The sequence below is a fragment of the Phallusia mammillata genome, chromosome 1 (assembly GCF_965637545.1).
Source record: "Phallusia mammillata chromosome 1, kaPhaMamm4.hap1.1, whole genome shotgun sequence".
Classification (NCBI taxonomy): domain Eukaryota; kingdom Metazoa; phylum Chordata; class Ascidiacea; order Phlebobranchia; family Ascidiidae; genus Phallusia; species Phallusia mammillata.
In genome coordinates this window covers 32,216,059-32,229,409 of record NC_137252.1, presented here as the reverse complement: position 1 = coordinate 32,229,409, position 13,351 = coordinate 32,216,059, and the positions used below count along the sequence as shown (strand labels likewise).

The 13,351-nt window shown below is 37.5% G+C and overlaps 1 protein-coding gene across 1 annotated transcript; it reads left to right on the top strand.

Moving 5' to 3' along the window:
* The first annotated feature begins 949 nt into the window (after nucleotides 1–949).
* Nucleotides 950–13,325, top strand: LOC145211313 (zinc metalloproteinase-disintegrin-like jararhagin). Its single transcript, XM_080080034.1, has 19 exons — nucleotides 950–998; nucleotides 1,328–1,416; nucleotides 1,949–2,098; nucleotides 2,482–2,573; nucleotides 2,782–2,954; nucleotides 3,073–3,143; nucleotides 3,928–4,092; nucleotides 4,344–4,523; nucleotides 5,726–5,865; nucleotides 6,567–6,746; nucleotides 7,756–7,921; nucleotides 8,616–8,724; nucleotides 9,412–9,517; nucleotides 9,994–10,189; nucleotides 10,862–10,933; nucleotides 11,354–11,480; nucleotides 11,825–11,982; nucleotides 12,690–12,760; nucleotides 12,866–13,325. The coding sequence occupies exons 1-19, from the start codon at nucleotides 950–952 to the stop codon at nucleotides 13,020–13,022; spliced, it is 2,451 nt and encodes an 816-aa protein (XP_079936160.1). The 3' UTR covers nucleotides 13,023–13,325.
* Nucleotides 13,326–13,351: the final 26 nt, after the last annotated feature.

The window sequence follows — 13,351 nt, the reverse complement described above, 5'->3', positions numbered from 1 at the left end:
AAGCAATTTCCTGATAGCCCTTAACAGGATGCAACCAACGCTCACTCAATTTCCGTTCCTGCGCACCTAAAGCTAAAGGTTAATTTGAAAACTTACAAATGTTGCACAAATAACTTATTTTTTACGACTTTTCTTTACAATGCTTCGCCAAGCGTTGCTACACAGAACAAAGCAACAATCGCCGGGGGCAAAAAGTAATTTAATTAATTATTCCTAGAATTGCAGCTATTAATTATGGTAGGTAAGGATGGGTCTTATACCTCAGTAATTTGTCAAAACTTGCAGAACCATCTACTTTTACTACAAGCAACAAATCATAACAATATTTGTCGTAAATTTAGGCGAATCTTTTTTTCGGTACATACTTTAACACCAAAAACTAGCGGCACTGGAGTCCGGTTCACTTTAGGTCAAATGACAAATAGTTTATGAAACTTTATTAGTGTTGTTTAAACCATTGGAATGCAACTGTTGCTGTAGTGTAGTGGAAAAAACAATGCCTCATGCGCACAATTTTTGGGTTCAAATCCCGTTTAATTTTTGTGTTTTGTTTTTCTTTTTTTGCAGACTTGTAGAAATGCCTGCGGTTAGGGCTATTCGGGTCAGGTGAAGGTTTAAAATCATAAATAACTTCAAAAACAAGCTTTTTCAAACATTTGACCTGACGTTACCTTCTTGACCTAAAGTGAACCGGACTCCAGTGCCGCTAGTTTTTGGTGTTAAAGTCTCTACCCTTTTTTTCTTACAATTAGGGTAATTACCTAAAGACGTAGCTTGGCATAGAAAACATACTAAATGCCACGTAAATATAAATACAAATTTATTTATTCAGAAAACATGATTGCTAATTTGCCATTACGTTATTCACATATCTTATCATATCCGTTTGTCTGGTGGACTAAATTTTATTGCAATATACAGCAGTTAAGCAGGATATCTCGTTTGAGTGATGGCGTCCTATTTCAACTATCGGTTGTCTCTTTTGGCTGCTTTTCTTTGTAAGTTTATCTGAGCCAATGGATTTAAGTTTACTTAAGTTTAATCTACAGGCTGCAACAAATTGTAATTACCGTCATTGCATAACCTTGTTCAGCTCAGAAATACAAAATTAACATATTAAACTGTAGGTAATATTTTCCTGTAACATATGTTTTGAAAGTTACGAGTTAGCTAAAGCATTTTGACTTGCCTGAATGTCCATTACTTGCGTTTGCAATGAGTGCATGATGAACGATATAGTCAAATAGGCTGTTTTGTGCAATAACCGTGCTAATTGGATATATAGCCTATAAGCTCATAAGCTCGTCTATACTTCGTTTTGCTACAGGTTTTGCTTCTGCACAAGAATGCCCAACTGAACTATTTTCCCACCTCAAGCAAAACCGACATGTAACTGTCTCCATATCAAGACATCGGGTGAGTTTATTTAATTTTGTGCAACAGCCACCACAGTCGAGCTTGTTTTTGCTAGTTTTTGCTAGATTTGTAGGCTATACCCAGAAATGCTTAACAAATCGCAATGCGCGATGTTAATAAACCGGGATGCCTTATATTTCAGCTTACACATTTAATCAGCAAGAAACGAAACAACCAACAAAGCGTAAACCAATAAACGATTTATGCTCATAATGCTAGCACCAACATATTCGCTTGTTTATTTGACAGTGCTTACTTACAGGCTTTAAATCCTCCCAGGGGAGCATATTAATCTGCTTTGAGAACCCATGAGATTTTTATTGGTTTTAATCATAGTGTAACTGTGCAATACAGTGTTCTAAATTAGACCGGCCGGTTTGGGCTTCCTTTGTTTATTAGGGCTGCAATTTTATAAACTTTCAGGTCTATTCGGCCTTGGTTTTTCAAAAGACCTACAACTTTGCAGATTTTTTATAGTTTTAGGTTGTAGTATCTTATGTTATTCGTTTGTAAATGTTTGTTTTGCCTACAGGCCTATCAGCCGCTTCAACAAACGGAAAAAGTGGTTATTGCGAACCAAGAAAATGATTTTACACTCCTGATGCATCGGATTAAGAGTATTGTTTCGCCGAAGTTTTCCACATCACACTTTTCGGCGGGAAAACAGATTTTCAGTCAAAAGGTGAAACTGAAGGATAACAAAGTTGCCACAGAAGCTCAAAGTTTTAAAAACAAACAGTTTCGCATTTAAACACTACATGGTTTTGCACAAGCGGTAATAGTTAAAACCTACAACTGCCGAATTGAAACTGAGAATGTATAAAGTCTGTGTTGTTCATATTAAACATGAATATTGTTTTTGAAACAAATAGTTTCGCACATTAACACTGGAGCTTGCATGGTCTTGTGTAAGCAAACTGGTGATAAAAGACATTCGTTGGCTGTGTTCTGGTTATTACTATTTTTCCAGGCTTGTTCCTCAAGGTAATAGTTAAAACTTGACATCTGGACTATATTATAAAATGTATGTGATGTTAAAATTAAACATGAATAATGTTTTGGCAGACAAAACATGCCGCTATTGATTGTAACTATCAGGGGTCTGTAGAGCATTGTGAAAACACCTCAGTGGCTTTGAATCTTTGCAACGACATAAGGTAAGTAAACAAGCATTAGCACATATACATGTTTGTAACCTTACTAAGACGTTGTCAAAGGTATCTGCAGATATGACATGATTACGGCATTTGATCATTAAAGTATACTGACCTTCCAACACATAACTTTAAACTAAAGGCGGAAACTCAAAGTCCAATACAAAAGCATAACCGCATTTTATCCTGTTTTGTGCTTTGTATTTCACAGAGGGATAATTACAGTAAACAGTCGGAGCCTTGTGTTGTCACCTTCCCATGCGGATGGAAGCAATAAACCTAATTCTTACGTACTAAAGACGGTGGATAAAGAGTTTACAGCGATGAAACATGATGTTGTACCGTTTGTCAGAAAAAAATCAAAACACCATAAAAAATTTAAAAGTAATGATTCCATGGAAACCTATACCTGTTACGTAAAAACCAGATCTTTTTTAGATTTTATCCTCTATTTATATTCTGTATTGTGCTTGCCTATAAGTATAACCGGTCTTTTCTGCAGAAAGAAAGCCACGCAGTTCAGAGAATGAATTCTTGTTTGTCGAACTTCTTCTCGTTTGCGATAGGTCAGAGGTAAATAACATTTAAAGTACATTTTTTACCCTAACCTAAATTATGGTTCTTCGCAAAAAAAGAAATTCTAACCACGACAATCCTAAACAATAACTAACATACTCGAATATAGTCTTCGTTAGGAGAGTCTAGTCCAGTGGTTATCAACCTTTCGTGGACCGTGGCCCCCTAAAAGTAGCTTTTGGGTCTCGTGGCTCCCTTCAAGTAACCCTGTAGGTCCTGTGGCCCCCTTAAAAATGTAAATGGCAATCTCATGTTGAAATTCGGTACTAATTTCGGCGTTAAACAGGTCGAACGGAGCAAACAAGAATCCCTAATCGTGATAAACCTCAATGCAGACATAAAAGAAAATGGCTTTTAGTGGGTGTTTCTGGTGAATCTACACCCAGCCCGAATCCGGCCCGAACTCGAAAGCACTAGCCCGAAACCCGGCCCGAACCCGAATCGTTTTTGAGAAGCCCGTTTAGGCCCGAAAGTTTGATTGACAAGTCTATACAGTGAAGCCTCAGGAAAGACCAAGACAACAAACACAATATACAACAATAGACAATTGGTCTTGAACAAGGCGTTTTAGGGCTGTTTGACATAAGGTCAGGTCTAGCAACAAACCTTTGGGGAACCCCTGTAGAACCTTTAGACTTCACAGAACCCCTGTGAGTGTTGCAAAGAACCCCGGTTGAAGACCACTGGTTTAAATAGCATTAGCTGTTTAAGCTTGCTTTAAAAAACATCTTAAATATTATGCGCTTTAATGTACACAAACATGTTGTTCCGTTTCCGTCAGCACTTGGCCCAAGGTGCAAACATTTCAACCGTAGTAGCCCGCTTTATCACGATGGCGAACGTACTGGACAGTGTGGTGAAACAAATTGGAATTCGGGTGGTTTTATATCACATCGAAATTTGGAGTGAGATGGACATGATCAAAATACGTGGTCCAAATGTTGATGTAAGTTGGTTTCTAATTGATATAATTTTACAATAAAGATTTTTAAAGGTTTTCAAACTGTCTAAAGTCTGAAATAATTGAGAAATACAAATTTGTTCATTTAGTTTAAATTTAGGTTTTCTGTTTTCGTTACCTTGTTCGGAATATAGTTTCCTTGATTTGGCGTAATTGTTGCTTTTTGTAATATGCAAAACAACGTAAAATCCAAGCACGCAATATAAAGTGTGATTTTGGAACGCTGTGTGTTTCAGACTCTAGATAACTTCAATATGTACAGACGACGAAAATTGCGAAATTCAGTCGACCCTGAGGATCCATGGATACAGACGGACAATGCACAGTTGATCATCAATCAAGCTTCAGCCTCCATCTTAGTTGGAACGGCTTATATTGATGGGATGTGTTCGTCCCATTCTGTCGCAGTAGTTCGGGTACATTGCTGATTTTCTTGAGTGGCGTTTGTTTAAACACTTAAAATAGTTTTCGAACCAGCTTCGCGCGGTAAAGTGTAACAAGAAATGGATGTAGATGTAAGTTCAGAAAAAAACACTTAGTCGTTCACCCAAAACATCTATTGCTATAAGCAGGGTTGCCATCGACTTAAAACAAAAAAAAATGGGCAACCGAAAAAATAGTTTTTATATGCAACGAAACAAACGTTTTTGAACAAATCTTTGCATTGGTACAAGCTAAGATATACCATATGGAATATTTTGGCCAGAAACAATCTGTTTCAGCAACTTCTTGTTTGCAGGAAATACTTTGTGCATCCCACAACAGCTCAGGTCTGTTGTTTTTTTTACTTGTAGCAGGTATATATTTGACTAGTAATTGTTGAAAATAAGGGTGAACGACTAAGTGTTTTTTTTTCTGAACTTACATCTATTGCTATAAGGCGCATTATCCACCAAGCAACGGACTGGGTGATTCCAGCTTTAGGTTTCAATTACAAGAAATCGATGTACTTGAATGAAAACGGGTTCACAACGCAGTTATTATATAAGCCGGTATAAAAGTTGTCTGAGATTAGTAAACATGTTTGGCGTTACACCAAATCACGCCGGTCTTCCAAGCATTCCTTTATTTTAAGGCACGGGTTCACATTCCACCGCTAGCTAGATTTTTCTCGCCTGTGCTTTGACATATTGGAATGCTTGGGAGATTGGATTGATTCGACATGACGCTTTTCATAGGCCGGGTGTACTATGATTAACGGATAAGTATGTCGTGATCGCTGGTCTACATAGACGCTTCAGGGCTGATCCCATAGTATGAATGGATTCATCATAGCTGAACGTGTTTGCGTACCATTTTTTTGCAACCAGACGAAGTGACTGGTTTTAAAATTGCGTGAAAAAATAGCTTCTGGAACTCGTTTCTTTAAAAGTATTATTTTACAAAAACCGGTTTCTAGTTGACTGCACGAAGCCCGTTGGGCGACCCCACTTTGGCGGAAAATTTTTGTGGTTTGATGCAAAAACATTACTGCAATTTTTCAAATAAACATATTTTTTCCACAAATAAATAATTAACAGTGCAAAAATTAACAAAAAAAAAAAAAAAAATGAATAATTAACAACACAAATAATAATTAACAGTGGAAATGAATCACGTCAAGCATCGATTTTCACAGGATTTCACGAGTCACGAACCGGACGTAGCACTCACGATGACTCATGAACTCGGTCACAATTTAGGTATGATTCACGATGACATCATGGGATGCAACTGTACCAATGACCTTGGTTGTGTTATGGGAACTTTTTTCAACGGGTGAAAAAATAGAAAGATTTTTACATGAAAATTTTCCGTTTTGCTTATTTACAGTTTCCTTTTTTGTTCATGTCCACAAACCTTTTGGGTGATGAGATAGGATTAGAAAGCCATATCATGTTTCACAATAAGTTAAATTGGCAAGAAATATTTAATAAATAACCTCGGCCCTTTACAAACATTTAAATTTTTAGAACATAAAAAAATATAAAAATCAGCTAACCATTCGCTCCAAGTGCTTTTTCTGTTTTGTTTCTGTTTCAAAAAACAGATTTTCATTTTTTGTTTCAAGCCTTCATTGTGTGTTTATTTTGGTATAGCTACTAACACTGTGTCTCCGGGGTGATCCAAAAGTGCTTAATTTTCGATAGGTGGCGTAAAGAGCTGAATTATTTATTTAGCGGCTAAAGAGGGTTGGTTTAGGATGCAAATGTTTAAATTTTTTACATTAGTAACTAATTTTTGGGGTTAGTTTTATTGAATTTTAAATGCTAATACCTTACCCCGACCCTAATAGCCCTAACCGTAAGCATTTTTTGAGATATACCGTTTTAAAAATTAGGAACTTTTGGATCACCCAGGAGGCACCGTGTTAGTAGCTCTACCGTCTATTTTATTATGTATAACCCGATAAAATTGTGAATTTGTGAATGTGACTCTGAATCTTGGGATATAACGTTCTTCCTTATTTGATTCGTCAGACAAACAACTTGGTCGGATTGCAGCATCAACGAGCTTCAGGCTTTTCTGCAAGACCATCAACACTCATGTTTGCTTGACCTCCCTGACGCACATCGGATAATCACAGATCCAAGTTGTGGCAACGAGATTATTGAAATGGGAGAGGAGTGTGATTGTGGAACACCAGAAAGCTGCAAAAGGTAGCATACTTGTAGGTTTAGAGCAGTGGTGGGACTCTATAGAACCGTCTCACGAAATTTTATGAGATCAGCGAACCGGTTAGCATTCTTGGTTACTGTAAATGGATTTTTTGTAACAGAACCGACTGAAAAATATGACGTATGTGACAGAACATGCTGACAAAAAAAATGAATTCCACCTCTGATATCAAGTCCCACCGCTAATTTTAGAGCTAGCGTAATTGTCAAGTAGCAATTTCTGGTTGCAAGAATTCACAATTCAGAAACGATAAACGTATTCATTAAAGTACGGTACTCAGCTATCGAAAGGCTGCTGAAAACTTGTAAATCGACGACCCGTCCAAATGTGAGTAAGGAAACTCTGTAATGGTCCTAATTTATAATTTAAACTTAAAGGTTTAGAAAGTTTGCAACTTATTAGTTTTGGTTAATAGTTGTTTAGCTGTAGATAAAATTTATAGGTAGGTCTTATAACTGTAGGTTACTTACAACAGCTTATAATTTCCAATTGTTAGGTTTTTCAAATTAGCGTTTTGGTTTTCGTTAAACTCTTATGTCTGCATCATTGATAATTTCAAACCAACCGAAAGAAAAATTAAGACATTTGTTAGTTTTTATAGAAAAATTTTCTAAAAAAAAAATTTCTTTTTTTCTAATTTAGTTTTCACGCCCGACTATTTGATTGTTTCAGGATTTGTTTCTCTCACAACTTTGTTTAGTATCCTTTGCTACTGTTTAACTTCCTTTCAAATAGATTCATATGCTTTTGTCGTGGGTTCGATTTCCACCAAAGGCTAGCTTTTTGTACCTATTCCTCTCCAGATGTGGTAATGTCTGCGAGACCGACTTGTATGTCGTTATCGCTGGTCTAGATGTATAAACGCTTTAGGGCTGATCCCAATCATGAATGTTTGTATCTTAGCTGTAACATTTTCATTTAAATTTCAAGGGTGTTAAAATTCGCTTTTAATAATACCTACTGATTGCAACCGATCAAACATTTTTCTAGCAAATGTTGCAATGCCAGTACATGCACTTTGTTTGAATTTGCTGAGTGTTACGAAGATTTGTGTTGTGATGATGGATGCCAGCTAATAACGGAAGCAACTGAATGTCGAGCAAGCGAAATGAATGAATGTGATTTACCTGAATATTGCACTGGAAAATCAGGACAGGTAGGTTAAGGTTATTTTTTGTATCACAGTTGTAAGTCGGGCCAGGTTCGGGTCTGTTTAAATACTTTAAAACTTTCTATAAACCGGATTCTGGCCAAGTTTTGGCCTCATACTTTCGGTAAAATAACTAACACAGGAACTCATTGCACGCAGGTTTGCTAAATTCCGGTGGGTGTCGCACTCAAATATTTTAAATGCAGTTTGTGTAAACGTTTGGGCAGGGACTTGGCCGAATGGTCTGGCGCGCCTGACCCACATACAGACATAAAATAAAAAACCTTGATCGGGATTCGTCCCCGGGAGTGTCTTGGGTTCGAACCCCGTGAAAAGAAAATGCTGACGGTTAGGGCTTTTAGAGGTTAGCCTGAGGTTTTAATAATAAGAACAAAATTAACCTAAAAACATCGTTGTTTTTGTTAAATTTAGTCCCTAACCCTATTCCATTTGCACTGTTTTTTTTTACTGCGCTCTTTACGCCCTCCATCGGTATTTAGCAAACCGTGTGTGCTGTGAGTTCCTGTGTTAGTAGCTCTACCCAGACTTTCGAGTTCGGGCACCCCCTTGCAAACCTAATCTGAAACCCAAGTTGTTATCTTAAAAAGTGGCTATTGGGAAACATGATAAAAAAGTTTAAAAACTTAAAAGCGACCTATGGGCTTTCTGACCTAAAGTGTGACGTTCATTTGTGCTTCAGTGTCCTGAGGATCGATTTGTGCTGGAAGGAACTAAATGTTCGAGAGGTACTTGCCTTGGAGGATTGTGCTTGTCCAGGGATTTACTTTGCAAGGAATTCTGGGGCCCAGGTAGAAACTAAAATAATAAAACAGCAAAACAAAGTGTATCGGTATCTTATTTAAATAGCATCTGCCTCAGCTATTATTTACCATCTCAATATTTTGATTTGAACTCCGCTGTGTAGCCTACATCAGTGGTTCCCAACCTTTTTTGTCGCGACCCAAATGCTTACCAAAATTTTGTTTTGTGGCTTCTCGCGACCCATGGATATGCATTCTTACTATTTGGGTTGTATTTATGTTTGTAAATCAGGAAAGTTTTTCGAAAATTACTACGCTAGTTTGAAAAATAAAAAACATCAAAACAACAACTATTCGTTTTTCCGCCAACTTTAGAGCTGGTGCAAAGTATTATGAGCCAGACAACGCTTAACAGTGATCTCACACAAACATTATGACGTCACAAACAGAATAATTCACTATCACGCCAAATAGTCATGAAATTGTGATTGGGAAACAATTCATAGCCTTGGGAAATAACAAAATAACGCTACGAAACGTAGATGCTCTAATTTTCACAAAAGCTGGCGACCCAACAGAATTTACAGGCGACCCAACTTTGGGTCGCGACCCATAGGTTGGGAAACACTGGCCTACATGTATGTATGTGTGAACATAGACATACTGGATCGTGGCTCCTGGCATAAACCGAAAAAGCTATTGTTGTGCAATTAAATGATTACCGACTTTCAACAGATGCATTTGAAGCTTCGGAAGATTGTTATTCAATCAACACATTTGGACGACCTTTTGGGAATTGTGGTAGAGATATTACTGGTAAAAACAGACGGTGTTCAGAAAGGTACGTTTGCTATTTAAGTTACTTAGTAGAGCCACTAACACCATACCACAAGTCAGACCCACATTTAGCTAATTTTCGATAGGTGGCGCAAAGAACTGAATTATTTATTTTGCAGCTTAATAGGGGTAGGGATAGGATGTAAGTTTTTGAAAATGTTACATTAGAAACTAAGTTATGTTGCTAGTTTATTAATTTTGAGTGCTAATACCTTACCCCGACCCTGATAGCCCTAACCGTGAACATTTTTAGAGTTATGCCGTTTTAAATGGCTACAATGCTTTTTGCGCCACCTATCGTAAATTAGCTAAATGTGAGTCTGCCGTGAGGTATGGTGTTAGTATATTTTTTTAGTAGATAATTTACTTAGTCCTTTGAATCGGGGCTGTTGACTAACTTAGCACAGTCCAACCAGATATTAACTCTGCCATAAATATGTATACCACGTACTTTACGCTAATCACGTTTTCCAATTCCAGCAACAAATACTGCGGAACATTGCATTGCACCTTCGCTGATTTTGAAGGTTTACACGAACCGGTCATGTCACGGATTAGATGGACTGTAACTCGTGTGATTTTGGGTGGTGAACTCTGTCTGTCTCTCAGGTCAAGAGGCAGCGATGTAGCTTTCGATGGGTTGATTTTGGACGGGACTGGGTGTGGCGATGGTCTGGTATGGATTGTTGTAGTGTTTTAACCAATTTTTGTTCAGTCCTTAATTGAAATCTGTTTTCGACACACGCCACAATGATTAAACGTTTAGAATTCGGTGGCTTACATCGATTTAAAATGTAAGTCACAAAAAAGGCAACACAAAAAATGTGCTTGTTACAACATTGTTGTGGGTTTGTTGCCCAATCGTGTAGAGCAGGGGTGGGTAACCTTTGTTGCTGTGGGCCCAAATACAATTGCCAAAATTAGATCGCGGGCACCCGTGTATAACACAAGGTAATTTTTCTTTGTTGCTTACCAAACATGCGTATCTACAAGTAAAATTCGCATTTGGTTACAGCCACAAATTGCCAGGTGGCAGAAAACCAGCATCAGGCGCATTAATCTGCTCAAAAATTTACAATAGATGGACTCGTTTGCCAGTACATTTGAAATCCAAGCGTATCTGCGGGCCGCACTACGTTTAATCAAGGGCCGCAGGTTGCCCACCCCTGGTGTAGAGAAACAGCTTTTTTTCACCCACACTTTTAAAATTCAGAGGCACGCCTGAATTTAAAACGTAATTAACAGTATAGGTCCGAAAAGATTTTAAAAAAAAACGTTTGTTATCATATTTATCTGTTGTCAGCAAACACATAAAGTATTGATTGGTTGTAAGTCGAATTTTTTACAGGTTTGCCGCAACACAAAGTGTACTGCTGTGTTGAGTGAAACGATGTGTTCTGATATGTGCAGTAATCGTGGCGTAAGTTACCAAATGTTTTTTTTTTTCAGAAATAAGTGTACAATAATTTTCTTGCTGGAACGATCCATTTTTTGTCAATAATGTCGCGCAGTTTTTACCTAGTTTTAACCGAGACATAGAAATAAAAACAAAATTGAAGGCTTTCTAACATAAAAACATCAATGAGTCAAAATATTTTCTTTTCATTTTTAAATTTGCGTTCGCTAGTAAAAAATCAAAACAATTTATTGATTGAAATATTGTGAGCATTCCGGACCCTTTCAGCATACCATTGGTGCTACTGCAGTTCATAAAATACTGCCACTAAATCTTGAGGTGGTATTGTTCAAAATCGACTTATAAGTTATAACACATATTTGATTTTCTGACGGATTTCTGCATAGACGTTTAATACAGCTCACCTAAACCTAATTTCCATAGGTTTGCAACGATTTGGGAGACTGTCATTGCGATGTGGGTTGGGACCCGCCATTTTGCAACATAACCGGGGTTGGTGGAAGTTTGCAAAGTGGACCGGCAGCTGTAATTGGCCCCGAAGTTATAACAAGTAAAAAATAACTTATTTGCTTTGTTTCACATTTTTTGCTGAAAAGCTAATGCTGTTTGTAGTGAAAGTTTCGTTGTAGTTTTTGATCTTTGGAGGATGACTAACTCGATTTAAACATTTCATTATACAACCCTATGTGATCAGTCATTAGCAAACTGTTCGTATTCAACAGAATGGTTTAAAGCTTAAATTGCGCTGTGAAAGGCGATTATTAAATCAACTTCTAAAGTAGGCTGTACATGTACAAACAAGATTTCTGCATCCATACTTATGCGGTATCCATTGTTCACCGGAGAAAATTCGCCCGCTTATAATCCCCCAAAAATGTAAAAATCTTTGATCAGTTGATCTCGACCCGGTGATCGTTGATTTCGAGTTTGACGTCACGATTTCGTCAAAGGATCAAGTCAGCACTAAGGGTCACGTGATTGACCCGATAACCGCCCCGGTGGGGTCAAAGTTCACCGCAGATGTTTCCACGCCGGCAGAATTCAAGAATCGGGTATGTGAAATGAAAATCATTGTTGTTGAAAAAGGCAATTATTTTTAAAGTATATTTTGACGTGTAGTAAGGTCAATGCGTTATATAATTTTGAAAGGGATTTGCCTTAATTTAGGTCAAAAGTAGAAAACTTTGCTCTGCGGGCCACAGACCTGTAATAAGAACTTGTGGGGCTCATACCCTTTTTTTCCAATGTGCGAATAGACGTATAATCAGTTTTTGCATATCGTAAAACCTAAAAAATTCGTCCGGTTAAACACGAAATCCGGTTATTTGCTTCCAAAAATTTTAGATAATGTCCATGCGATAAACCGGATTTGTCTGGTGTTTTAATACGACCCACACTGAAGAGGTTAAAATAACTTACTCTAACAACGCACAACACCAAAACCAACCAGTAACAATCATGGGCGCCGGCAGAAAGAGGGGGCAAATTTTGGCTCATACTTTACCGCATCAAGAATTTGTTACATATGAAGGCATAAATCGTGTTTTTTACAATTGAGTTGCCTAAAAGTTAAAACATTAAACGATGTTACAAAACCCCGCGCTGCCACTTTAATTAGGTTTGCTACAAAGTATGATAAATTGAGGTACACTGAAAATCCAAGGGGGGTCAAGTGCCCCCTCTTGCCCCTACGTGCCGGCGCCCATGGTAACAATTGTTCCAGTAACAAGCGTGAACTTACTTGCATTTTTTCATATAGTTAACTAACTGCTGGGGGACATCAACAGCAGACCCTGAATCCACGAGTGTAATGGATTTGATAACAGACAGGTTTGTATATTTTCACCAGGAGTCTGAATTTGTGTAAATCGTCGTTTTCTGGTGTTTTGTTAAAAGTTTTTTTTTCCGTAAAAATGGACAAAATTCATTTCTCAGCTGTCCCGTGAGGGGAACCACCGTAAACGATACTGGAGGAATGGTGAGAATAACGGCCAACATTAGCCGTGAGCTGAACCATCAGCAAAATGTGTTCGTGCATTGTTTCTACCAAGTGTGCATCAGTGAAGAAGACCAGCTATGTAATCCTTGTTAAAAAGAGCAAGAAAAACCAAACTTATAATTCCACATAAGGACGAAGCCGGTTAATCGCATAATCCGTTTAGTTGAATGAAGATCATATATCCCAACCGTAAAGCCATTTATTTAAACAAATGTCCAGATTAATGCATAAATAAGCTTTTTATATCACACTTTTTTATGTATAGCTTAAAACTTATCAGGAGTCATGTTTCATTAACAAATCAAAATTTTCGTGTTGATTGAAAATTCATAAGTGTGAACAACAACAAACAAGTTAAGCTTTGTGTTAGGCAAATAGTTTGATTGTTTTGCTGTGTAATAAAAATGCCATAATATTGTTTT